The sequence below is a fragment of the Alexandromys fortis genome, unplaced genomic scaffold, assembly GCF_014885135.2.
Source record: "Alexandromys fortis isolate MF-2015 unplaced genomic scaffold, M_Fortis_MF-2015_v1.1 scaffold_72, whole genome shotgun sequence".
Taxonomy (NCBI): domain Eukaryota; kingdom Metazoa; phylum Chordata; class Mammalia; order Rodentia; family Cricetidae; genus Alexandromys; species Alexandromys fortis.
In genome coordinates, this window is record NW_026067969.1 from 2,382,523 (window position 1) to 2,407,756 (window position 25,234).

The 25,234-nt window shown below is 49.4% G+C and overlaps 4 protein-coding genes and 4 non-coding genes across 16 annotated transcripts in view; 5 read left to right on the plus strand and 3 right to left on the minus strand.

Moving 5' to 3' along the window:
• Nucleotides 1–8,854: 8,854 nt before the first annotated feature.
• Surf6 (surfeit 6) lies at nucleotides 8,855–14,661 on the minus strand. Of its 4 annotated transcripts, none has more exons than XM_050154844.1 (5): nucleotides 14,384–14,661; nucleotides 12,271–12,474; nucleotides 11,873–11,961; nucleotides 10,373–10,573; nucleotides 8,855–10,212 (listed from the first exon to the last, which is right to left on the minus strand). In XM_050154844.1, the coding sequence occupies exons 1-5, from the start codon at nucleotides 14,568–14,570 to the stop codon at nucleotides 9,733–9,735; spliced, it is 1,161 nt and encodes a 386-aa protein (XP_050010801.1). In that variant the 5' UTR covers nucleotides 14,571–14,661; the 3' UTR covers nucleotides 8,855–9,732. The 4 variants fall into 4 exon arrangements, with proteins under 4 accessions (XP_050010801.1, XP_050010802.1, XP_050010803.1 ...); XM_050154845.1 differs by having other exon boundaries at nucleotides 14,477–14,658; XM_050154846.1 differs by lacking the exon at nucleotides 11,873–11,961 and having other exon boundaries at nucleotides 14,384–14,659.
• Nucleotides 14,662–16,765: 2,104 nt separating this feature from the next.
• On the minus strand, nucleotides 16,766–22,085 carry Med22 (mediator complex subunit 22). 2 transcript variants are annotated; one of them, XM_050154861.1, is made up of 4 exons: nucleotides 21,684–22,046; nucleotides 20,398–20,478; nucleotides 19,487–19,695; nucleotides 16,766–17,491 (listed from the first exon to the last, which is right to left on the minus strand). In XM_050154861.1, exons 1-4 carry the CDS (start codon nucleotides 21,804–21,806, stop codon nucleotides 17,302–17,304), a joined length of 603 nt encoding a protein of 200 aa, XP_050010818.1. In that variant the 5' UTR covers nucleotides 21,807–22,046; the 3' UTR covers nucleotides 16,766–17,301. The 2 variants fall into 2 exon arrangements, with proteins under 2 accessions (XP_050010818.1, XP_050010817.1); XM_050154860.1 differs by lacking the exon at nucleotides 16,766–17,491 and having other exon boundaries at nucleotides 17,540–19,695; nucleotides 21,684–21,865; nucleotides 21,979–22,085.
• An 87-nt stretch (nucleotides 22,086–22,172) lies between these two features.
• On the plus strand, nucleotides 22,173–24,992 carry Rpl7a (ribosomal protein L7a). Its single transcript, XM_050154856.1, has 8 exons — nucleotides 22,173–22,191; nucleotides 22,394–22,514; nucleotides 22,863–23,012; nucleotides 23,632–23,772; nucleotides 23,966–24,045; nucleotides 24,291–24,421; nucleotides 24,624–24,693; nucleotides 24,843–24,992. Exons 1-8 carry the CDS (start codon nucleotides 22,189–22,191, stop codon nucleotides 24,945–24,947), a joined length of 801 nt encoding a protein of 266 aa, XP_050010813.1. The 5' UTR covers nucleotides 22,173–22,188; the 3' UTR covers nucleotides 24,948–24,992.
• LOC126509489 (small nucleolar RNA SNORD24) lies at nucleotides 22,706–22,779 on the plus strand. Its single transcript, XR_007594164.1, has one exon. It is a non-coding gene; the product is annotated as a small nucleolar RNA SNORD24 (small nucleolar RNA).
• On the plus strand, nucleotides 23,814–23,888 carry LOC126509486 (small nucleolar RNA SNORD36). Its single transcript, XR_007594161.1, has one exon. It is a non-coding gene; the product is annotated as a small nucleolar RNA SNORD36 (small nucleolar RNA).
• LOC126509487 (small nucleolar RNA SNORD36) lies at nucleotides 24,149–24,219 on the plus strand. The gene has a single exon (XR_007594162.1). It is a non-coding gene; the product is annotated as a small nucleolar RNA SNORD36 (small nucleolar RNA).
• LOC126509488 (small nucleolar RNA SNORD36) lies at nucleotides 24,476–24,542 on the plus strand. The gene has a single exon (XR_007594163.1). It is a non-coding gene; the product is annotated as a small nucleolar RNA SNORD36 (small nucleolar RNA).
• Nucleotides 24,993–25,054: 62 nt separating the features above from the next.
• Nucleotides 25,055–25,234, minus strand: part of Surf1 (SURF1 cytochrome c oxidase assembly factor) — a 2,718-nt gene continuing 2,538 nt past the window's right edge. For all 5 annotated transcript variants that reach the window (XM_050154850.1, XM_050154852.1, XM_050154851.1 and 2 more), the window contains one exon: nucleotides 25,055–25,174. In XM_050154850.1, coding sequence (XP_050010807.1) covers nucleotides 25,105–25,174 — 70 coding nt within the window. In that variant the 3' untranslated portion in view covers nucleotides 25,055–25,104. The remainder of the gene's footprint in view (nucleotides 25,175–25,234) is intronic.

Consider the following 25,234-nt stretch of genomic DNA (forward strand, 5'->3'; position numbering starts at 1 on the left):
TCGATCCCCCGTGTTCTGTCATCCAGTCCAGGCGGGCCCATGCAGCTGATGAGGTTAAAGGCAATTTTGTCGCTGTGTGGCTGAATTTGTTCCATCCAAAACTAGCCTACAGGTGGAAGTTCTTCTGTGGCCATGTGTCTTCTTGGAGACAGAGGATGCTGTAGGAGCTGGCGTGTCTCTATTATAAGAAGTTTTTTTTCTTTTTATTAAATGCCACGCTCTCAGATCTGTAAAGGCATTTGAGGATCAGGGTACCAATACCTGTCAGGTATATCTAAGTTAGACAAAAAGGTTAAATCTGGATATACAGTTTACCCAACCAGCTACAGCTTACCAATGTTAGCAAGGGCAAGATGAGAAGGAATATTTTAGTCTCTAGTCTTTTGTGGTCCTGGGACCTAGAGCATAATCCTAATCGGTAGAAGGCAAAACCAAGTTTTAACATTGTAAACAATTTACTTTTTTAAATCAATATCAAGGGGTTTATTCTTAAATTACAAAATCTGGCCGCCAGCCAGATTTACTTACATGAATGGGGGGGGGGGAGTAATGCCCTCCAGGGGTGGAACCACCAACAGCGGCTTTTTCAGGGGCATAGTCTGGAGGCAACTCCAGGGGAGGATCCCTTTGCTTGGCACCCCGAGGACAGGATCTGGAATGGGCCCAAGCTAGAGATTCCACATACTTAGAATGGCTTAGGGTGAATCAGTCTTTCTGAAGGGTGGTCTCTTGGTAGGCTCAGCTAAATTAACTCTTGAAAGAGAAGACAATAGTATTTGATATTTTAATCTTGGGGGCAAATCAGAATATCATGTCTCCACCCAAGACCTGAGATGAATTTCTTTTTTTTTTTTTTTTAAACAGGAGGAAATAGCTTTTCTTTAGTGGTCCTCAGCTGAGCCCTGATATCTGTCTTCAGGGGTCCCCAAGACTACTGCAACACTCTTCACTCAAAAGTTGAGAGCCTAGAACTACTTAGGAGATGAGTTGAAACAGGGGGGATAGATAGAATCCATTTCCACCATGAAAATCCAGACCTCCCAGCATTCACCAAAAGGGTTTGGTGGCTGGAGTTTTTATTACACCCTCACATACAACCTCAAAGCAAGGGTGCTCGCCTGTGGGGCTGTAAGATCAGAGATCCCACCAGGTGATGGTGGCACATGCCTTTAATCTCTGGCTCAGGAAGCAGAGGCAGGCAGATCTCTGTGAGTTCAAGGCCAGCCTGGTCTACAGAACAAGTTCCAGGACAGGCTCCAAAGCTACAGAGAAACCCTGTCTGAAAAAAAAAAAAAAACAAAACAAATAAACAAAACAAAAAAATCCCACAAAGATCAGAGCTCCCGTCCTTGACTCTGGACTTGCAGATAAGACAAAACCAAAGATGTTTCCGTTTCTGGCCAAGGATGAGAATACCCTGGCCCTAAACTGCACAACCATCAGAAGAACAAAACTGACTCTGGGAAGTTGTCCCCTGACCTTCACACAGCATTTTGAAATCATACGGTTATAAATTCCACCCCTAGAGTGCTAGTGCCCGTTTTCTGGTTTTCTAGATGTATTCTGTAGAATGTTGTAATATTTGATTATTTACAGACCCCAAATTAATTCCCCTTCCTCGCCTCATCTTTCCCAAGCCTCAGACTTCTAGGCTTCTTTACTCCATAAATAACCCAAACCCTACTAATCAAGGGGTATGGCTGAGAGAGGTGGTTCAGCAATTAAAAGCACTTCCTGTTCTCCCACTGGGCCTGAGCTTGTTTCTTAGTGTGATGGATAAAGAAACTCCATTTTGCTGGGCAGCCATCTTAGTATCCACTAACAGTTTGCCTCTGACTCCAGATCCCAGAAAATAACTTCCAAGTAACCCTGAATCGGTGACCTCCCCCCCATTGAAATCCATAGCCATGACCATCTACTTGTTATGATATGACTAACTGCATTTTTAATTTTTGTAACTTGCTTACACAGATACCCGAATACTATTTTGACACTTACCTTGACAGAACAGACCAATTGTTGCTTGCTTGTGTGGATATTGAAGGTCTTCTTGTGGGTTTCCCATTTTAAAAGCCTTTCCCCGTTGTTGAAATATGAGCAGCGGCGGGGCTGCGTCCCCAACACCCCGGCCGCTTGGCTAGCTCATGCCCGAAATAACAACACACAAACTGTATTCATTTAAAGAACTGCTTGACCCATGAACTCTAGCCCTTACAGGCTAATTCTCGCACCTGGACTAGCCCATTTCTAATCATCTGTGTAAGCACCCCAAGGTGCGCTTACCGGGAAGATTCTAGCCTCCGTCCATCATGGTGTCTCTGCTCCAGAGAGCAGAGTTGTCTGGTCTGTCCGGGAGCAGAGCAGAGTCTGACCTCACTTCTTCTTCCGCCCAGAATTCTATTCTGTTTACTCCTCCCATCTATGTTCTAAGCATGAGGCCAAGCAGTTGGTTTATTACAATTAAGCAATGACCTTCCTCCATCACCCCGTACCTCTTCTTCATGACATGCCTGGGATTTGTCTTGAAAGCTGTTGTACTGCTAACGGCTAATCAATAAATATAATTATAATTGGATTTATTCTTTGATCTTTTCTCAGGGGTCAGAAACTTCCTAACACCAATACCCATATCAGGCAGCTCATAACTGCCTGAGACTACAGCTCCAGGATATCTGATGCCCTCTTCTGGCCTCTTCATATTCGTGTGTGAAAATACACGGTTTTTGGTTGTTGTTGTTGTTGTTGTTGTTGTTGTTGTTGTTTTGGTCTTTTGAGACAGGGTTTTTCTGTGTAGCCCTGACTGTCCTTGAACTTACTTTGTAGACCAGGCTGTCCTCAGAGTCAGAGATCCACCTGCCTCTGCCTCCCTAGTACTGGGACTAAAGGGGCGTGCCAACACTGCCCGGTATCCACTGGGTTTTTGTTGCTAATACAAAGGGGGTCCTGTTCTTCAATGTGGGTGAGAGTTGGCCTCACATGTGATCTGCTAAAATACAAACAAAAGCTTAAAAGTAGGACAATTGATAAGCGACGTACAATTACACTTGAGAACAGGATGCAACCTTGCACGCATGCTCTGATCTTAGACAAATGTTAGGATAGGAACCTGTCCAGAATTCACAGCTTTTTGAGACGACAGGACCCTGCAGGAAGAGTGAACCTGAGACAAAAGATGCCCAGATTTAAAAGCCTGCTTGACACTTTAAAGGCAAGGCTCTCTGGTGGAAAGAGCACATTTCTTTTCCATTTCCAAAAAAAAAAAAAAATCAAGTTGAGAATTGGCTGTAACAACAGGCATATGACACAAAGAAACCCGTGAGGTGGCCAGTGGCTGATGTCATCTCAGAGCTGTGTTGCCTCAGCCCCATGTGGATGATAGAACAGAACTGAACCAACGATGTGCTAAAAAACTTTTTGCTAAAAGTCCTGACCACGCTCTTAGGCACACAAGGTAACTGAACACAAGATGAAATCCTGGCTCCTCTGCCTTGTCTTGGCCTCACTTGGGCTGAAGGCACAGAGCTACATCATCTTTTTCTGTTAGTTTGGTTGGTTGATTGTGTTAAGTTGGGAGCGAATATCCCAGCCCCCTGACCCTGAGAGTCAGCCATCTGGACTCCAAATCCCAGCAGGCCAGGTCCTGACCCCTCCCTGGGGGTGAGCCCTCAGTACCACTCCCACAGAATATTTAAGTGAACTCCCAAAAGAGGAACATGTGGTCTTCGGGGGCCACCGGAGAGTGCAGAACTCCCATTAAACCTGGATATCTCTTAATTTGGCTTGTTTTGATTTGGCTTGATTGGGATTTTGTGTCGGCGGAGAGCTCGCATTAGGAAAATATTCCTAACAGTTTGGTTTGTTTCTTCTGAGACACAGTCTCTATATATAGCCCTAGCTGCCATGGAACTCGCTATGCAGACCAGACTTCCCTGAATTCCCAGAGATTCACCGGCCTCTGCCTCGTAAGTGTTGGATTAAAGGTGTGCACACCACACTAGGCATAAAGTGCCTTTAACCCTTCCCTCTGGAGTTACTGTGGGTTCCAGGAAGAGCAAACCCTCACAGGATAAATCCCCCACAATCCCCAGAGGGCACAATTACTCTGGAACATAAGTAATCATTGTGTAGAAACCAGATTGGTCTGTCTTCAGCTACCAACAGAGTAACAATCCATCAGACCTCTTCGCAGGACTGGAGCTGAGATAACATTTTTGTGAGACTGCACCTTGGTCAGTTTGGCTTAATTGTTTCATCTCCTCAAACCAAACCTCTTGATGGTTATCCTGAAGGAGGGCGTGGGGATCACTGGGCCCTTCTATCTTCCCAGTGTGGCTGCACTGAGTAAAACTCTTCTCTATTTTTCATTATGATTCATCTTGTTAATTAATGCATTAGGTCAGATAGCTGTGCCTAGACTTTAGCTCTAAAACCCCAGTGACAGTGAAGAAAAGACTACCCAAAACCAAGTGGGACAACATGGCCAACTGAGATGCCTTGCCACTAACTATCTTTTGCTTTGCTTTCTCATAATGGCGTCTTCATACACTTAGTCTTGTGAATTGTCCCCATCATGCACTGACACTGTGACACATCTGAATATCAATGTGAAGACAGAAAAAATCTTAAGGGGAAATTGCTGAATTTTCTGCCTTTCTTCCCATCTCAGCTCACGAATAATCTTCCTTTCTGTTAAAGTATGAAAGTTTGACTGTAAGACAGAGCTACCCAAAATTCTAGAGGCTGTGACTCTCTTGAAGTGTCTGTCTGTCTATCTATCTATCTATCTATCTATCTATCTATCTATCTCCTACTTTCAATCTCTAATAAAAACTCCCTCCCAGGTCTTGACTGTACCTCACCTCTGAAGTACCAGTATCATGGCAAGACCTTGGTATGGTCTTCGGATCTCAGTGCCTTCCCCAGCAGCAGCAGCAGCACTGGTAAAGCCAACTATGTCACCAGGAACTGGTGAACTTTCTTACAACTGGCGCTGGAATGTCACTAGAGGACTTGGTACTTGAAGGGTGCTCTCAGAGTATAACCACTCCAGTGCAGAGCAGGGTAAGAAGCGTCCATACAAAAAAAAAAAAGAACACAAAATTACCAATTCCCCATCTGGGTTTATTTGTTTGTTGCCCCCCCCCCCCATTTTTTCTAAGAAAACTAATTTTTGTTTTGGTTTTGAAACAGGTTTTTTTGTGTAATAGCTCTGGCTGTCCCAGAACTCACTCTGTAGCTCAAGTTGGCCTCAAACTCACAGATTTACCTGCTTCTGCCTTTCATTAACGACATGAGCCACCAAACCCTGCTAAAACTTTCCTAGCTTAAATGCAGATCGTCAAGAGTTTTTTGTTTTTGTTTTTGTTTTTGTTTTTTTTTTCGAGACAGGGTTTCTCTGTGGCTTTGGAGCCTGTCCTGGAACTAGCTCTTGTAGACCAGGCTGGTCTCGAACTCACAGAGATCTGCCTGCCTCTGCCTCCCAAGTGCTGGGATTAAAGGCGTGTGCCACCACCGCCCGGCGAGTTAATTATTCAGAACAGAGAAAATGCTTAATGCTTAGGAACACTTGCTGCTCTTGAAGATGGGGATTCAGTTCCCAGAACCTACACTGCAGCTCACAACCAATCTAAGGGACCTAGCGCCCTCTTCTGGCCTCCACAGGCACCAGGCATGCATACAGTGCACTTAACATGCAAGTAAAACACTCATATATAATAAAAACAAATAAATCTTTGGGAAAATAAACAAATAAGAAATAAAAATAACCCTTCATCACAGAAGCCTCTCCTTGTGAGAGACAGAAACCATAACAGAAAGCCCCAACTGATCAAATTGCAAAGAACAAGCAACCATGTGGTTCCAGCCCTAATTGCTACATCTACATCACAACTACTGCACCTAAGTTCCATGGGATCCCTGCAGGAAAGGGAGAGGAAGAATTGTTAGAGACAGAGGAACAGGAAATCTGCAGTAAGGTTTCATCTCCAAGAAGCTACACCCCTGACGTCTCGTCAACAGGGCTGCCTGAACAAAATCTGAACAAGAACAGCAATTGATATGCTAACAAGGAAGGGGGGGGGAATCTCATGGCACCTTAAATGCAGCTAAGAAATGTTCAGAGTGGGAGACAGTTTTCCTCAGAGAAGATATTAACCCCACTGATCGAGAATAAGATCACTACCACTATTTATTTATTTATTTATTTATTTATTTATTTATTTCCGAGACAGGGTTTCTCTGTGGTTTTGGAGCCTGTCCTGGAACTAGCTCTTGTAGACCAGGTTGGTCTCGAACTCACAGAGATCCGCCTGCCTCTGCCTCCTGAGTGCTGGGATTAAAGGCAGGCATGTGCCACCACCACCCGGCTTCACTACCACAATTTAAAGCCAAATTTGAAGAAAACTTTAATTAAATACTGGCCAGGTAAGTGGGCACTGGCCAGGCCCATACCCAGGTTCCTGGAAATGACCCCCATGTCATGGTTTGCTATGGCTTAAGAAGGAAAACCTGTAATTCATTGCATTTCCCATCAGGTACAATGGGGCAAACATACATTCTGGCGTACCTCCAGCCTGCATCCAATCGGAGGCAAGTGTTCATCCTGATGTGTTTCCTGCCTGTGAACCTCCCGCTCACGCATGCTCACACGTCTGGTGCAGACGGGTCAAACAAACTTGTGTAGGGAGTGAAAACATGTGGTTTGTTATCTCCCACAAACTGCAGCCTCCAGCATTTCAGGAACTCTCTGTCCTTGAGCAAGGAGCTTGCAAATCAGAGGCATTTTGTTTCGTGGATCTCTCAGGCATAATCATTAAAACTTAAAATGAAACTTCGGCCTTGCAAAGAGTCCTCAAATTGGATATTCCCTACCGAGTAGTCAACCATGAAATCACATATAACCCAAGTAATATTATGCAGACTGAGCACATTGTATTTATATTTAGAAATACATACATATGCTCACAGATACTGAGCCCGCATGAGACTGACCTAGACACTCTGCATATGTGTTACAGTTGTGTAGCTTGGTCCTCTTATGGGACTCCTAACAGCAGAAAGAAGGGCTGTCTCTGCTTCTTTTACTGGCTTTAAGGACCCTACTTATACGGGTCACCTGCATGACTGGCCGAGAAGGAACTCTGAAGATGGCCTTGAGGGGTGTAGCCTACCTTCCTGCAATCCTGTTTTCTCCTTCCTGAATTTTGCTATGTGACCACCAGCTACCTCAAACAGCCATCCCTCTGTCTCATGGGATTATGGGTATTTTCTTCCATGTCTGGCAAAACAACAATAAAAACTTCTATCAAGAGCTCACAAGTAGGACTGGAGAAATGGCTCAGAAGAACATCTATTGTTTTTGCAGAGAACCTGGGGTTTGGTTGCTAGCACCCACATGGTGGCTCACAGCTGTCTTTAACTCTAGCTCTGGGCATTGGACCCCCTCTTCTGGCTCTGAGGGTACCAGTTAGAAAACAAGTTCAGTGCTGCACAAGGGAAGATACATAGTGAAAGTAACCAACAAAGCACTTTCCGTTTGTAAAAAAAGGCATACCAAAATCCATGCGGGGTTGTGTATACACGGGCAAGGGGGCCTGTCCTTTAATTCAGGCTCAGGAGGCTCATTGGCAGGCTCTTTACAAAATCTGATTGGCTAGCTGGCCAAGGAGGAAGAGGAAGCCCAAGGAACAAGGCCCTCATCAAGATAACCACCTTTGTTAAGAAAAAAAGCTTTCAAAACAGAACCTCCCACAAAGCACCTATACCACTAGGGGACTCAGTCTTTGAGGACATTATGGATTCAAACCATAACCAGTGGTTCTCCCGGAATGTTTTAGAATATATATTATGTTTTACACCTTCAAAAACTTAGAACTCTAGCCACTGCCTAACTTTAACTGCCCAGTATTCTGGATTTTTCCCCATTATTCCCGTGTACTAGAGCATCATGCTGAAGCCAGTGCTCTGCTCACCGCAGGCTCTGAAGATGGAGCTCCGGTCATCAGACTCAACATGAAGGGCTTTGCCCAGAGCCATCTCACCTGGTGCCTTTGGTTCTTTTGTTGGGGTGGGCATGTGCATGTGCCTATGTACTTTCACAGGAGTTGGTTGACTTCCATCTCACTGGTGCTGGTTCTCTCCTCTTTCTGCCACCATGTACTCCCGGCTCGCTGGCTTAAGAGCTCCCAGGGAAACTCTGGCTCTACCTCCCATCTTTCAGTTGAGTGCTGGAATTAGAGGTGTACACATCTGGATTTTGAAGTGTTCCAAATATTAAAATTGGATTGTCTGGCTTGCACAGCTACTGCTATACCAGCAAGGCATCACCCCAGCTGTGTTCATTTTTTAGGACAGGGTCTCCCTCTGAAGATCAGGCCAGCTTGGATCTCTTTTTGTTACCGTCTTCTTGCCTCGGCCTCTCCAGTGCCGAGATTATAGGAGTGTGCCACCACTTCTGTCTAGATGACATTCTTTTGAGACAGGGTCTCTTGTAGCCCTAGCTGGCCCCAAACTGAGACCCACCTGCCTCTGTCCCCTGAGTGCTGTGAACTGAAGGCACATGTCATAACACCCACACAATTATTTAATTTGCTTACTTAGCCTTTAGTACTACAAAGATACTCCAGCCCAACCACCCACTCCTGAACCCATGTGCTCCCCTGGGAGGGTGACTGCACCTGCAGTCCATCCATTCTTCTCACTGGCTAACAGCCGTCCCACATCCATTCACAACCTCACCTTGGCCAGCACCCCAGCAGCCATTCTGCCCAGACTCCCTGCCACCAAAACCACACTGACTTACTTATCTTAGGGTTTCTGTTGCTGTGATAAAAGAAAACACGGTAACCAAAAGCAATATGGGGGAGGAAAAGGTTTATTTCATGTTAATTTCCAGGTAACAGTACATCACCAAGAGAAGTCAGGGCAAGAACCTTGAGGCAGAACTAAAAAAGGAAGAGCCATAGAGGAACATCTTACTGGTTTGTTCCCCATGGCCAGCTTTATCTAACCCAGGACCACGAGCCCAGAGGTGGCACTACCCACAATGAACTGGGCCCTGCCACATCATTCACCAGTAAAGGAAGTGGACCACAGACTTGCCCGCAGGCCAGTCCAGTGAGGTTGTCTCCTCAGTGAGGCTCCTTCTTCTCAGATAACTCTAGCTTATGTTAAACTGACATAAACTAGCCAGTACACCACTACTTCCCAAGCCTCTGACAGCAACTGGCTCACAGGAGGCACACCCTGCAGATCCCAGAAAGACTCTGGGTTTTGAAGCTCTGGCCCAGAGACAGACCTAACAGGATCATATTCCCCTGAGAACTCCTGTGGGCTCCCTTCTGTTGCCAGAGACTTGTGAACACTGAAGCAGTAGTCAAGGCCTTTTGTTCTCATGGCTACCGGAAATACAGGTGGGTAGGAAGGTCAGGTGGGCAGCTCACCTCAACTGTACTACCTTGCTTCTGGAGTTTTCAGAAACATGAACACACACACACACACAGAGAGACAGAAAGACAGACATACACCCTCACAAGACTTGGGCACAGATCCTCTTCATCCCTCCCAGGGACTGGAGGACACTGTTCTACTTAAGGACGATGGCAAAACATCCTCTTGGCACACGAATGGAGCCCTCACTATGGCTGTGTGGTGCAAGAACGCATCAGTCTCACATAGGAGACCCGCGGTCTGTCACCTAGGTGTCTGGCCAGGAATGTGGCAGGTGCAAGCTGCTCAGGAGAGGCCTGCGCGCTCCAGGTCCTGTGGCAGTATCCGGCCCTTCTTGCGGGCCTTCTGCAGCCGCCGCTCGGCCTTCGCGGCCTTCTTCTTGCGCAGGTTCTGGCGCCGCTTGTCCTGACGCTGATGCATCTTCTCTATCACGTGCTCTGAGCGCTTCTCCCACCGGCGCTGCCGCTGTGCCTTGCGCTTCTCCTTACGCTTCAAGGCTTCCCTCAGCAGTTGCTCATTGTCACGGATCTTCACACCCTCCGCCTTGTACAGCAAGTTGGTCCACTTCATCTTGGCCTCCAGTTCTTGGGCCTTGCCTGCATCCTGGTCTCGCAGCTCCTCCAGCCGGCCCTGCCGCGCCTGCAGACGCTCCAGCAGCTGCCTGTAGTTCCTGCCCGTCAGTGGTGTCAGGTTCCCTTTCACCTTCTGCCGCTTCTCCTTCTTCCGCTGGGGCTTGCTGGCTGGCTCCTCTTCAGTCACTTCCACCTGCAGGTGAGAGGCACATCAGTGAGCTGCACACAGATCTCACCGGTGACACAGGCCAATGACACGGCTTTTGCTCCCTTAGATGAGTCACCAACATGCACCTACACCAACAACAAGGCGCAAAGTTAAGCCAAAGGCATTCAGCCCGCGCAGCCCTCACCTTATTAAAGATAAGCCCTGACTCCCGCGGCTCCTTGCAGGCCACATCTGGGGGTGCCTCAGCCGGCTTCTCCTTGTTCTCAGCCTTTGCAGCCTTCTCCTTTGCTCGAAGCTCCTTCCGCTTCCTCTTCTTCCGTTCCCTCTCCTGTTTCCTCCGCTGTCTTTTCTCTAGGGTGGCAGCTGACAGCTCCTTGGTGCTACCCTGAGGGAGAAAGGTAAAACATAAAAGATGAGGACTCACTCAATCTCGAAGTCATCTGCATATGGCTGAGATGAGAGAAAATCCTCACGCAGGCCACAAGTCCATGCATCACCAGCATATGACCTGCTGCCCAGATCCAAATAGCACCAGCGGTGAGGAAGCCCTAGGAAGAACCCCTGCTCCAGTTCCCAGCCTTCCCCTCACCCCAGCACAACAGAGCTTCACCTTGCACTGTCCGAGAATTCAGTACTTAGACTGGGTTTATATGGAGGGTCTGTCCTAACCACTGTATATTCTGCTCATGACAGACTCAGGCTGAGTGCTCTCTCTACCCCTTCCTGTACCACAGCCAGAAAGACCAACCCAGGCCTGTGCTGCAGGACAGAGGGCCTTGAGCCTTGACCCTCTCTTAGGAACCTGGAGATGGTTAATGGCATATATTGGGAGGGTGAGAAGTTAAAGCTCAAAGAAAAGCCTTAGAAAGAGCGGCAGGGGAAGGTGGAGGATGGGCACAGAGGAAGCCAGCACCAGGGAGCACTATGTCAAGGTTAGTCAGGTCACCTCGCTTCTGGACACGAACCTTTAGAGGAACAACTCTATCCATATGGCATCAGTGGAGGCAGCTCCTCAAAGGAAGGAGGCTATGCTTCTCTGAGGGACACAGAGCATTCAGGAGGCAAATGTCTCTGGGGACTGAGGTACTCAAGAAAGGAACTACACCTGCTACCTCAGCCAAGAGGTGCACTGTTGTAGAATATTAGTTAAAGATGTGTTATATTCATTTATGCTGTGGAATATTTATTTAATGATACGGAGATGTGCTGCATTCTTTCATGTTGCATTTGTTACTCTGTAAAGCCGTGTCACTTTGCCTGTTTAAACACCTGACTGGTCTAATAGAGTTGAACAGCCAATAGCAAGGCAGGAGAGAGAAATAGGTGGGTCTGGCCGGCAGAGAGAAGGAGAAAAGCAAGAAGGGAAACAAGGAAGAGAGAAGAATCCCAGAGGTCAGTCACACAACCAGGCATGGAGCAAGAAGGAGAGATATATAGTTTATAGGAAGGTAAAAGCCCAGAGGCAAAAGGTAGACAGGACAATTTAAGTTAAGAAAAGCTAGCTAGAAATAAGCCAAGCTAAGGCTGGACATTCATAAGTATTTGGGAGCTGGGTGGTGGGCCCCCAAAGAGAGAGTAGAACAAAAGACCAACTCTAGTGCCACACACTCTAGGTTGGCAAAGAACTGGGGGGGGGAGCACTCGACAAGCCTGTTCAAGGAGCTCAGGAACACTCCCCACTCACCTGGCCCCGGGCCAGCTGCATCTTCTCATGCAGCCGCTGGCGCAGGAAATCCAGTGCAAAGACAGAGTCAGGTGCTGTGGCTTGGCCATCTGCAGGGAAGGAGCCTATGCTGAAAGGGGAGCGCTCCCCAGCAACCACCACCATTTCTCTCTTCCTTCCCCAGCACCGCTTGTGGATTTACAGGCCACAGCCATTTCCAGCACAGCCCCAAAACAGTGCTTGTTGTCCCCTTGTCATGTGAAACGGCGTGAAGCACTGGACCATCAAGAGCTCTTGTGCCCTGTCGGCCATTCCACTCCCTATCATCTTCCCTCACTGAAGGTTCTTCTGAGCAGTGGGGACATTTGCCTCTAGGCCCCAGCCAAGCCCTGATCATGCACACTTTTGGAGTCCCTCACCTTTAGGAGACTCCAGGGAGCTGGAGTTCTTCTCTTGTTTGGATTCCATTGGCTTCTTAGCCCTAGACGAGGTGGGAGCCGTCTTCCCGGGGGCCTTAGTCTTGTGCTCTGCAGTTTTCTGTTCCTGGTACCGAGATTTCTTCTGTGTTTTCTTCCTTTTCTTTTTGGGGGGCCCAGCAGCTTCCAAGCGTTTTGTTCTGACAGCTGAAATGCAAACCAAGCTGAATCCCTTTTCTCTAACCAACTCAGCAAAGAAAGATCCTGCAGAGGCACTGATCCTAGCCATGCAGAGGACCAGGTGGCTAAGCTAGCGCCACCTATCCTGAGCTTAGCACCATCAACTGCCTGGGCAACAGTGGCCACAAATCTGTAATCCCAGCATTTGGAGGCCACGGCACCGGGATTGCTGAGAGTTTGAGGCCAGGCTTGGCTACATAGCAAGAACCTGCCTCAAAAAAACAAAAATAAACTAACTTTTTTTAAAAGTCCAAACTGTACTCGTGCACTTGACCCAGCAGATTGCACATGAGGAGTGAAACGCAAAGTCTGGTTTCAGTCATCGCCACCAAAACGAGGACACCGGCACGAGCCCAAAGCTGAACCCTGGGCTCATCTATAGCAAGTTCCTCCTAGACAAACCCTTCCATCTTGGAGGGAAGCTCCGTAAGCTCAGGAACTAAACATCAAGGCTTCAGGAAGTCCTGAAACTGACCAGATTCACTAGCCCCTTCTTCCCCAAGACTATACAGGAGGAAGGCCAAGGGACTCTTAGTCAAGCAGGACCCATGTGGAATAAACTCTCCAACCAGCTTTGCAGAGCCATCACCCACGCTGGGGTGGGCTTTGGTGCTACAGCTATTTTGTAATCATGTCTGCTCTTGGAAGTCACCCCAATAAAGCTCACTGGTTAACCACACTGGCCTTCGGTAGTACTCAATGGCCCGCCATTGCTGTGTCTGCAAAGACTGATGGACTCATCAGACCCCAGTGGTGCAAGAGGCTGGAATGCTGCAGGTTCAGAGGAAATGACCTCATCTCTCGTTAGCTCTAGTCCCATAAATAATCCATCCCTTGCCCACCTCTACATCTGCGACTAACATATTAAAAAAAACATTCAGGAAGCTATTAACTCAGCAGATCAACCTAAAAGTTAATAACACCGTCAGCTCCAAGCATAACACACCTTTAATCCCAGCACTCTGGAGCAGGAGGCAGAGGCAGGCGGATCTCTGAGTTGAGGACAGCCTGGTCTACAGAGCTCCAGGACAGCCAAAGCTACACAGAGAAACCCTGTTTCTTTCTTTCTTTCTTTTTTTTTTTTTTTTTTTTTTTGAGACAAGGTTTCTCTGTAGCCTTAGAGCCAGTCCTGGAACAAGCTCTTGTAGACCAGGCTGGCCTTGAACTCACAGAGATCCACCTGCCTCTGCCTCCCCAAGTACTCGGATTAAACGCGTGCACCACCACCGCCCACTGCCCCACCCCCAAGAGACTCATTTACTCTTATGAGTGTTTTAAGTAAGTGTGCCTGTGCATCGTCACTGTGCTGTGCCAGTGGAGGCCAGAAGGGGGCGTACGACCCCCTGGAACTGGAGTTAGGGACTGTTGTAAGCTGTCATGTGTCTGCTGGAAACTGCATCTGGGTCCTATACAAGAGTAACAAGAGCTCTTAACCGCTGAGCCATCTCTCCAGCCCCTCTTTTTTACTTTTTGGATGGGTTCCCTGAAGTTGCCCGTGCTGAGGTGAACTTACCGTGTAGTCCACACAGGCCCGCTGGCCGTTACCCTCGGAGTCCTCAGCCTTCGGCTCCCCACCAACCAGCGGCAATGAACTCTTTATGATGCAAGATTTACTTCCACTTCCAATGATGAGGAAATGTTAGCATTTTAAACTAAAGGCCCAAGAACGGAATGCACGTTCTTTTAACGCGTGAATCACACGCACAGACAAGAGCTGATAAACCTGCCAGTGAGAAAACTTGGTGACCTCGTCACACTTCACTAAGCGAGTACGTTTTTCTTTCTGTTCGAGTCTGGTAGTTCCCTAACTACCTTTCCCTCCATCACGGCCCAGCGCCCTCAGGAGGCGTAGCTGTCCCCGCCGGTACCCGCTCACTTTTGCAGCACGCGTGGAGGGGTCCCGACCGAGGAGAGCCGGCCCGTGCGAGGCATCCACTCCCAAAAAGGCTGCTCGGGTAGGCTGCCTTACCCCACTTGCTCCCCTGCCGCTCGGGGCCAGGCTGTGTGCAGATCTTCTTGGCCAAGTCCTGCAGATACGCATCCTTGGCTTGCAGAGAGGCCATGGTTGGAGGCCACGCTAGGAGGTTCCGCGGTCCAGAGCTCCGCCGGAAGCACCCTGAACGTAGGCGCCGACAGCCTAGAGCTCGATTGCCCAGCCTGTCCACGCCGGAAGTATCGTGTGCGCAGGCGCCGCCAAGCCAACTCTCGTTATTAGTTCAGGAGCACCGGAAGTCACCACCCAAAGTATTTGTCTCCATTCACTCTCGGTAAGCAAGCTAGTCAGCCTCGGAAGCCCTCGGAAGCCGCAACGTACGCACCCGCGGCCCACCCGGAGATCGATTAGCCAGGCCTGAGGGGCCGGCTAGTCCTTAACCTGGAGGCGTTCCCCTGAAAGAAGCAACCTGTAAAGTCAGGACTTCAGTCCAGCTCGCCCCGCCAGATAGAGCGGAAGCCGTTCTAGCTCCTTCCCAATTAATCAACCTGAAGCCCAGAATCCAGCCTGCAGGGTATGCCCAGCACCCCACGACCACTCCACCACACGGAGTAAAACACAAACCGGTATCTTGGTGGGGGAGGGGGACACATGAGTATGGCGTGGATCCTAGGTTACATGTAGTCATGTATCGATTGTTTTGCGGGGGCTGGAGAGATGGCTCAGAGGTTAAGAGCATTGCCTGCTCTGCCAAAGGCCCTGAGTTCAATTCCCAGCAACCACATGGTGGCTCACAACCATCTGTAATGGGGTCTGGTGCCCTCTTCTGGCCTGCAGGCATAGGCACAGACAGAATATTGTACACATAATAAAAAAAAATAAATAAAATACTTGCCATCGATTGTTTTGATGGCATTGGGCCTTTAGGGATGAAAATTCCCTTGCAGACTTGCAGATGGCATTGAAATGGCTTATTTATGAGGAAATGGAGGGAAGAGCGAGTCCTTAGTAGGGCCTATACAAGGGCTTGCTATACACGTGCTACATAGCATGTAATTCATCTAGGATCACTCATAAGTTAATGCTCGTGAGAAAAAAAAATAAAGATAAAGGTGACACAAAAGTTACATCACTGACCCTTGAGTTCCTAGAGAACTGAATCCCTGGCTGTCTCTCTGGGGAGTTCTGCCCCCAGCAGCATAAGCTGAAGGAAGACAGTGGTGTCCTTTAAATGAGCTTTGCTTTTAAATATAAAGGACAGAATTGGCCAAACAGAATAAAACACAAGAATCAGTCTTTCATTAAGGTTTTTGGAACGCCTTCTGAACTGTTGCTTCTGGCACCTCCCCAAGTCCTCTACCCTGTGCCTAGGCTTTCTCGGTGACACTCATAGGTTCTTCCAACAGTTAACATATTGCAGACATCACTCTGATGGAAAACTCCCCAGCTACCCACCTGTGTGCTACCTTCTGTTTGGCTATGTAGGTGCCTGGGCCACCTAGTGACCAGCCCATGTTCCTCATAGACCCGGGATGACTACTTTCATGAATAAAGCATGCTCATGGTAGTTAGGAGTGACAGGCTGAAGGCAAACACACGCCCCAGTGTCATGGTTTCTGCATGTCAGTGTTGAGCCTGGTACTGAGATGCAATGGGGTCCGAGTTCCTAGTTGTTTCTGCCACTCAGTTTCTCAGCCTGTGGCTCTCGGCATGACACACCCCTTCAAGCCCATGCCTACTCCAAGATGCAGACATGACAGCACTAAGTTGAGGTGGCAGAAATAGGTGGCACCGAAGGTACAAGTGCTGCACTCATATAACTTGAAGTAATGGCAGATTTTTCATTCCTTTACCAAATATAAAGGACCTACTAGATGCTAGTGGGAGAGGGGCTATACAAGGAGTGTAAGCGGAGACTGTTCTTTCATTTCCCAGCTGCCCAGACCCAAATAATCACACAGAAACTAGATTAATTACAACACTGCTTGGCCAATAGCTTAAGCATATTAGCATATTCCCAGCTAGCTCTTCATATTAAATTAACCCATTTCTATTAATCTGTGTATCACCACAAGGCTGTGGCTTACTGGCATCTTTCTCCTTAGGCAGCTACATGGTGTCTCCTTTACTCTGCCTACTCTCTCTATACATCTCTGTTCGGATTTCCCACTTGCTTTATTCTGCCCTGCCATAGGCCGAAGCAGCTTCTTTTATTAGCCAATGGTAATAAAACATTTCACAGCATACAGAGGGCAATCCCACATCAGAGCTGGGGCTGTTGCTTGAGGAACCCAGGGGAATCTTAGACTAATCAGGAAAGAAAAATGAACAGCACAAAAAGGTAATGTTTTATTCAACAGTTTCGTCACAAAAGTAGCAAAATGAAAATGGTGGCAGAATCCAGGAAGATGCCCTGGCTAGCTAGCTGCCTCGGTCTTGCTAGGACTGTCAGCTGTGGCACAAACAATTGTGCTCCAGGCACCAGGCAGTGGATAGGGCTCTTTATACAGGAGCTTGAGTCAAATATGGATGGCTGGACTTGGCTAAGGTCCACTGAGCACCTCCTAATTCTCAACAAACTGAGGCTTTCTATCACCAGCCATCCTCCCTATTCAAGGTCCTCAATGGGACCAACATCCATCTGGCAGTCAGGAAGGTAGCCACTAGAGACGAAGGGCCATCCATCTGCCTGTAAATAACAACAGCATTCCTGAACTATCAGGGAACTGGCCCTGGCCTGGCCAGGTCCCTGAGGCTACAGTGGTTCCTGATCCCAAAGTGGGAGCTAAGACTGAAGAAGCAAGGCTGTGGCGGGCACCCACAGGACTTCCTTTCTGATAAACTAGGGCCCTGGGGAGGGCTCAGGTGTGTTCTGTGGGGCCAGGGCCACCACCATGGGAGTGGGCAGGGGCTGCAGACTGCAGGGGACCAGCACCAGTCTCCGGGGACGCCAGAAGAGGGGCTGAGAGGCCATCAGCAGAATCTGTGTCGAGGTCCAGCCTCCAGTAAGCTTCACATAGAGGCAGGTCATTAGCTTCGCAGAGACTTGAGCTTTGCCACCACAAGAAACCCCCAGGAATGACAGGAGCAGGCAGAGGAAAGCCAGGGAGGGGAAAGCAAGACAGATGCAGAGTTAAGAAATGAACATCACCTGATTGCCTCTCCTTCCTCTCCTCTGTGCTAGCCCCTCTGCTACCAGTTCTGACTGCCCTTGCAGTCAGAAAGATGCCATCAACAGACCGAGTGACTTAGGCAAGCTCTCCCCATGGGCCACATGTCCTTCCTGACACTTACGAATCCCCGTCCCTGTGGGTCTCCTCCCATCCTGACTGCTCACCCATTAACAGTATGGCAGTGATAAGACTTTACAAAGAGCTCAACATGGCAGAGACCTGTCTGTTCCTATCAGGGAATGGGCCTAACTATAAAAAGTCAGGAACAGAGGTCCATTTCTGTACACACCACTGCTCCAGCCCTACAGCTTCAAGCCCCACACTTTCACACACTCCATTTCCCCATGCTACACAGGGAAGAATAGAGGTGGAAGAGGCAAGGATTAAGCCTCAGCGGTCATGGCAGGTTACCTGGAGCACATCTGTTTCCACAGCTTTCTAATCTGCACAAGGCCCTAGCCACATACCTGCCCCCAACAGTCCCTCTGAACTACCCAAAAGAGTAGCATCCCAGGAGAGTGGAGGGGAGGCAAAGCCAGAATCAGCAAGCAGTGAGTATATAGGCAGGAGTAGCTGTGCAGAAGGGAAGCTGGGCAGCTGGTGGTGGTGTGGGCACACAGAATAACCCCACTGGCCCTGCACAGAAGAGCCCTGCTATTTAAGGTAATTCATAGGCAGAGGGGCCACTGCCATATCATGAGGAATATGAAAAAGGTGACTGTCCAAAAGGAACGCTGGTTGTCTCAGAAACCCATGCAGGTGATGCAGAGACTGAGGCTTTGGAAACCTGGCACACTGGATTTCTGTCTTAAGCAATTTCATCCCCTCCTCCATCAACTCCTATAGCAGGGCTAAGTCACTGCCCCAAGACTGATCCACCCAGGGGCCCTTGAAGCAGTAATTGTCTAAAGGGTAGCGACAGGAAGAATTCATCCTGGTGAGTCGGGGCAGAGGAGATGGTCCCATTCATTTGCTAAGCTGATGAATATTGGGATCAAGGCCAGCCCCAGAACTGCCCCAGTTGGCAGTGACCCTGAAGACTAGGATGGGGAAAACAAGCCCTAGATCACATACTGCCCAGCTCTGGACATCTTCTGTGCAGCAGGAGCCCACACCTACCGCCAGGGGAAGCCAGGTTTGCCTGGGAGAGAGTGCCACTGGACAGAATCTGAATGTCAAGCTGAGGGGATGTGAGCCAGGCCTCCATTCTCCAGCCTCAGTTTCCCACATATTTCACACTGTACTCCTAATTTCTCAGGGCCTCTCTAGCTCAGAAACTGTCAGGTTTCAAGTGGCCCTTCAGAGGACTAGGTGACAGATCCTAACTATGCTATCCTAGGTCTGACACCTCCATAAGGCTGAGCTGACCAGAAACAGGACATCCAAGTACCCAAGTCCAGTTCTCAGAGCCACTCTGCTTGAGCTCCTTCCTCCTCCTTCCCAGTGTTCCCCACCCCTACACTGAGAAATTTGATGATATCTACATAGAACTGAATCTCTGGGCAAGCAGTAGGCAGTGATGTCTCAGGGAGTGGACATAGTTATAGACCTAGAAGGCCACAGGGGCCAATCCAGCCTTGGCTGAAGTGTCAAGACAGAGATTTAGAGCAGGAAGGCAGACTGCACTGCCCAGGAGACTTCCTTGCCCCCTGTGGATGCCCTTCTCTGGCCACTGACACCAAGTCCTGTGATTTTTCACCCCAACTTCATTGAGGGGAAGGCCTGGGCACCAGCTGGTGGCTGGCTGTGACTGTCTGTCCATCAGGGGCTCTGCTGTCAAGGAGGACTTGGAAAAACACAAGGCCCTGAAGGCCCTAGTCAGCCTGGGGAGGCAGCAGGTACCACCTTCATGCGAGTCCAGCCCTATTTGTACCTGGACGAGTAGTACTCCTCCTCCAGCTCATAGAGGTCAATGGAGACCTCATCCCGCAAGGTGATGAGCTTGCGATCACACTCTTCCTGCAGGGTGCGCAGCTGCTGGTTACGCTGGTCAATGGCTTCATTCACAGATGGGAAGTCATTAAGGATCAGGAACTGCTTGAGATCAGATACCAGCTTCATCAGTGACTCACCAGCTCGGACCTGCCACCATCATAATCAGGATAAACATGAGAGGAGACGGAGATGGTGGCCCTGCCCTGTGTAACTGGTGCTGGGACAACCGTGGGTTTCTGCAAGTCTTAACTTCGTGATCAGCAAAGAGTCAGAGCCTGCACAGAGTCATCTGTGAGGACAGAGGAGGGCTGGGAAGGCAAGGTCAGAACCCACCTGACCACAGGTGGGATAAGTTTGCTCATTTCAAGCTTTCCCACCACAACCATGAACACATCCCGTGCACTCAACTCAAAGTCAACAGAAGACCATGCCCTGGGGTTCCTCCTGACCCATTCCTTCCCAGAGATGGCACAAATGCAAGTTGGGCAGGATTCACTGGGGTCTTTGCCCCACACGGTGTCATTTGCTGGTACCCACTGCACAGACACTGGCCTACTGGGCTTTCCCTGGAACATCAAGAGGGGCTCACACTTCACATACACCATTTCACATACGACAAAAGGCCATTTTGCCTTTCCAGTCACAGCCAGCCTTGGGGAACCTTTGTCAGCAAGAATGGCTGCCTTCCTCCCGACTACTATACAGGATGGAAAAGGCCGTATGTCTATTGCACCCACCCACCCCAGTACCCACAAGGGGCAACTTCCTCTGCCCCGCCCCACTGTTCTCTTGTTTTCCTTTGGTCCATCTGTGACCCCTACAGGGGTGTTTTCCACCCTGGCCACTCACGATGTTGGCAGCTCGCACATGCATCTCGTAATTGTCTTGTTCACCCTGAGTAGCCCGAGACACCTGTGTCTCATCCTCAATCTGGGGACAAATAAAAAAGCTTAGAATCAGCACAGGCAGCCACCTGGCTTAGCCTGGTTGACAGGAACCCAACAGCTAATAGCCACCGCCACCACCCCAAGAGCCACCACCCCAGCCTGTCTATCAGGCCTTCCTGCATACCCAGAACCCTACTTCCTATCTAGAAAGTTGGCAATGTCCACTCCAACCCCCTCTCATTCTGTGGGTGACAATAGGTGACTTCATCACATAAAAAGGACACTGCAAGTCTTTTTGAGAAAGTTTACAGGAAATAAGATGTTCAATAAAGGAGTAAAAAGACATTTTTTTTAATCTTTTGTTTTTAAGGCAGGGTCTCATTAACTCAGGCTGGCCTGAACTTCTGATCTCCTGCCTCCACTTCCTAAATCCTGACAGTAAAGAGCTGTGCCAACATCTAGTTTATCCAGTGCCAGGGACTAAATACAGGGCTTTGTAACTGCTAGGCAAGCACCTTACAATGGCAACAACTATGTTGAGTAGCTAACTAAGCAAGGCTTCCTCACAAAAAAGCCTGAACTGTTCTCAGCTTACCTTACAGATAGACCAGTTAGAATCGGACACAGACCTCAGTGGTCTTGAGGCATCTCAGACATAGAGCAGCAGCTCTCAACATTGCGATTCATAATAATAACAGTTGCAAATTTATTTTTTGTTGTTTTTTGTTGTTGTTGTTTTGTTTTGTTTTTCGAGACAGGGTTTCTCTGTAGCTTTGGAGCCTGTCCTGGAACTAGCTCTTGTAGACCAGGCTGGCCTCGAACTCACAGAGATCCGCCTGCCTCTGCCTCCCGAGTGCTGGCATTAAAGGCGTGCGCCACCACTGCCCGGCCAACAGTTGCAAATTTATAGTTATGAAGTACAACAAAAATAACTTTGTGGTCGGGGGGGGGGGTCACCACAAAATGAGGAATTGTATTAAAGGAGCAAACTCATCAATCATCACAAGAATCTACAGCAATGGGGAAACTGCCCAGTAACTAAAGTAGAGCCCTGGCAATTCGGCCACAGCCCTCTACTCTGCTCTACCCACGCCTGTCATTATTTGGCTTTTTTATTCACCTGCTGACCTTTTGACGCCTCATCGCTCACACCCGCACCGAACTGATCACATTCCCTTTGCATCCCCACCCCAGGGTACGCCGCCAGTTCCTGCCTTCTCCCTTGGCCTCGGAACAGCAACCACACACCTTGGCAGTCTTGATGATCTCGGTGAAGTTGTCCATGATGGACTTGATGTCGTCTTTGAGCCGCTTGTTGTAGGACTGCAGCAGCGTCTCCTTGCTCTGGGGCAAGGCTCTCTGCTGGGCCATGGCAGGTCCCGGGTGACAGCCGCCACAGTCCGGTCAGACCCGAAACAAGCACACAGAGCCTGCGGGGGTGGGGAGCGGGATTCCGCTACATCAGCTTCCTCCGCGAACGCGGGCACTTTACCGCGCTCGGGTTTAGTTCCCTACACCCGCAACCACTCGGGACCTGTGGTACCTTGCCTGGTCCTGCAGCCCTCGGCGAACGCGCAGCCGCCGTTCCGCAGACTCCGCCCATGCCCCGCCCCACTTCCGCCGACAGAGTGCGGAGTGATCCAGTCGCTTTAAATACGAAATCCCGCGCAGGCGCCAACTCTCGCGATCTCCGAAGCGGCTTACATATTACCCACAATCCCCTTTTTCTTTCTCTCTCCTCCAGCCCGGCAAGATGGTGAGTGATCGAGCGCCTTGGCTTCATCCGACTACATCCGCTGCCCGACGCCGTCTCCCGGGGTCCGCGGCCGCGTTTGGCGCTTCGGGGGCCTGCGCTGAGAGGGAGCGGCGGCGAGCGGCGCGCAGGGGACAAGCCTGCCGCCCGATGGGATGGCGACGACGGAAGACACAGCCTCACGGGCTTTCTCTCTTGTGTTCAGCCCAAGGGAAAGAAGGCCAAGGGGAAGAAGGTGGCCCCGGCCCCCGCCGTCGTGAAGAAGCAGGAGGCGAAGAAGGTGGTGAATCCTTTGTTTGAGAAGAGGCCTAAGAACTTCGGCATTGGTAAGAAGCGGGGCGAGTGCTGTCCCGAGGACGCGGCGGTGGCTGCAGGGGATCTGGGGGTTGGGGTTTACTCCGGCCGGAACCAAGCCGACGGTGGCCGCCCTGGTTTTCACGTAGCCACAGCGGGAACTTCGGCTACCGTGCCTGCTGGCGGGCCATGGCTTTAGGTTACAGCGGGACGTGGCGTTGTGTGCAGATGATGTAAAAGAATATTTGCTATCAGAAAAGCGGTGATGACATTTGAACCACCAAGATCGCTGATGCACCAGCACCCACCCTCCCGAGCGCCCAGATGTAGCCCGGCGCAGCGATGACTCCTGATTGGTGGTGTCGCTCTTTGCTTCCCAGGGCAGGACATCCAGCCCAAGAGAGATCTCACGCGCTTCGTCAAATGGCCCCGCTACATTAGGCTGCAGCGGCAGAGGGCCATCCTCTACAAGCGGCTCAAAGTTCCTCCTGCCATTAACCAGTTCACCCAGGCCCTGGACCGGCAAACAGGTGAGGTTCTGTTTTTGAAAAGTGGCCGGTTTGATGTCACCGGAGCATGAGATTGGTCCTGAGTTGTCATTTTTACGGTTAGTGAAGGAAAAGGGTGCTTGGTAAGCGGGCATGAAGGCTGCAGGGACTCAGCGCCATTGTACAGTGGCTGGGGAGGGTTGAAAGGGGTCCCCAGCCACTCTGCTCGAAACCAGCTATCTTGGAGCTCAGTAAGGTGGGGAAGCTGTTACGGAAGATGCCCAGGGTTGACCTCCAGCCTTCTCGTCTGCACGTACCACACTAGGATAGTTTGGGGTTCTTTTTGACATCTTGTAGTCCTGGTTGTTCTGAACTCAAAATGTAGACTCAGGCGGGCGTTGAACTCGAAATCCTGTTTCCCTAGGTGCTGGGTTAAAGGTGCCACAAGAATGGGTTTGTTTTTTTAACTCTTTTATGCCACAGTTGTACAAGGGTTCAGAGACCCTCCATCCACAAGGCCTGTATATCTAAAATGCCTTTCAAGTGACAGGTTAGAATTGGGCCTGAGCGAGAGACTGCCCGCCACCTGATCACACTCAGGAAGCTACGTAGCAGACTTACAGACACAAGCCTCAAGTCTAACTCGAGAATGTTTTCCCAGCTACCCAGTTGCTTAAACTTGCCCACAAGTACAGGCCAGAGACCAAGCAGGAAAAGAAGCAGAGGCTGCTGGCCCGTGCTGAGAAGAAAGCTGCAGGCAAAGGGGATGTCCCGACTAAGAGACCACCTGTCCTTCGAGCGGGTAAGTGGACCACTGGGAAAGGAGGGGTGGTGGGGCAGGCTGTGCGATGATGTCTGAATTTCTTCACCTGAGAGCACTGTGGAGAGTGAAATCGAGCTTTTTAACCCTGAGTCACAGCTTGTGGAACTGCTTTTGTGACTCTAGCAGCCCAAGCAAGCACTCAGGCAAAGTGGTTGTATGTTGTGTATTCCAGGCGTCAATACAGTCACCACTTTGGTAGAGAACAAGAAGGCTCAGCTGGTGGTGATTGCCCACGACGTAGACCCCATTGAGGTAGGTCTGGTGGTGTAAGCATCAAGTGCAGTACTGCCAGGGTCCTGTGGGGGGTGGGGATTGGTTTTGTGAGTTGAAGATAAGGAATCCATTTGTGTGGCTCCTGCAATGATGTGAATCTTTGACTGAAGTGCTTTGATGTGCAATCACATGAGCTTTTTAACCCTGAGCATTTGCCACAAAGTAGCGGGGTGGCTGGCTACTGCTTCTGCTCCCAAACACTTACAACCCATCCTTGCTTCTAGCTGGTGGTCTTCCTGCCTGCTCTGTGTCGCAAGATGGGGGTCCCCTACTGCATCATCAAGGGAAAGGCCAGGCTGGGGCGTCTGGTCCATAGGAAGACGTGCACCACTGTTGCCTTCACACAGGTTAACTCGTGAGTATTTGGGCTTGTCTTTAAGCTTCCCTTACCCTCCCAGGTTTTGGACCTTTGCCAATGATGGTTAAGAATTTCTTCACCTGAATCAGCCGTGTGGTCATTCTGTGTCTGAGGCAAAAAATAAGATGCTTGTATCAGAAAAATTATTCTTGTGTCTGCTTCCTAAAGAGTAACAAGGCCTTTCTCCCTTCTTTGCCAGGGAAGACAAGGGTGCTCTGGCCAAGCTGGTGGAAGCTATTAGGACCAATTACAACGACAGATATGATGAGGTGAGCAGTTCTATACAGAGTGTGAGATTGGTTGTGCTTTTAGCAGTCGATTTGAGTTGCCCACTTGGAGTCAGTGAATATGAGATGTTAGCTGATGTGTGCTTGTATTAGAGGATAGGCCAAACTGACTTGTTGTATCTGTATTTCAGATCCGCCGCCACTGGGGAGGCAACGTCCTGGGTCCTAAATCTGTGGCTCGAATTGCCAAGCTGGAAAAGGCAAAGGCCAAAGAACTCGCCACTAAACTGGGTTAAATGTACTGCTGAGTTTTCTGTACATAAATATAATTATAAAACTTCCATCTAATGTCTGGTTATTTGGGTTGGTATAAGCATGTGCTTAAAATGTCTTGAAACCAAGCCAGGGTTTAAAAATAACAATTTTTATTTTATAGGAACAGGTTTGTTAACTTCACACACCTGGTGTCCGCCGCACAAATTTTTGAAACCATAAGTATGATGTGGCTGCACACAGTCCATACCTGTGATTGAAAGAAATTTAGTAGTCTGCTCATACAGTGCGGGGGGGGGGGGGGGGGGGG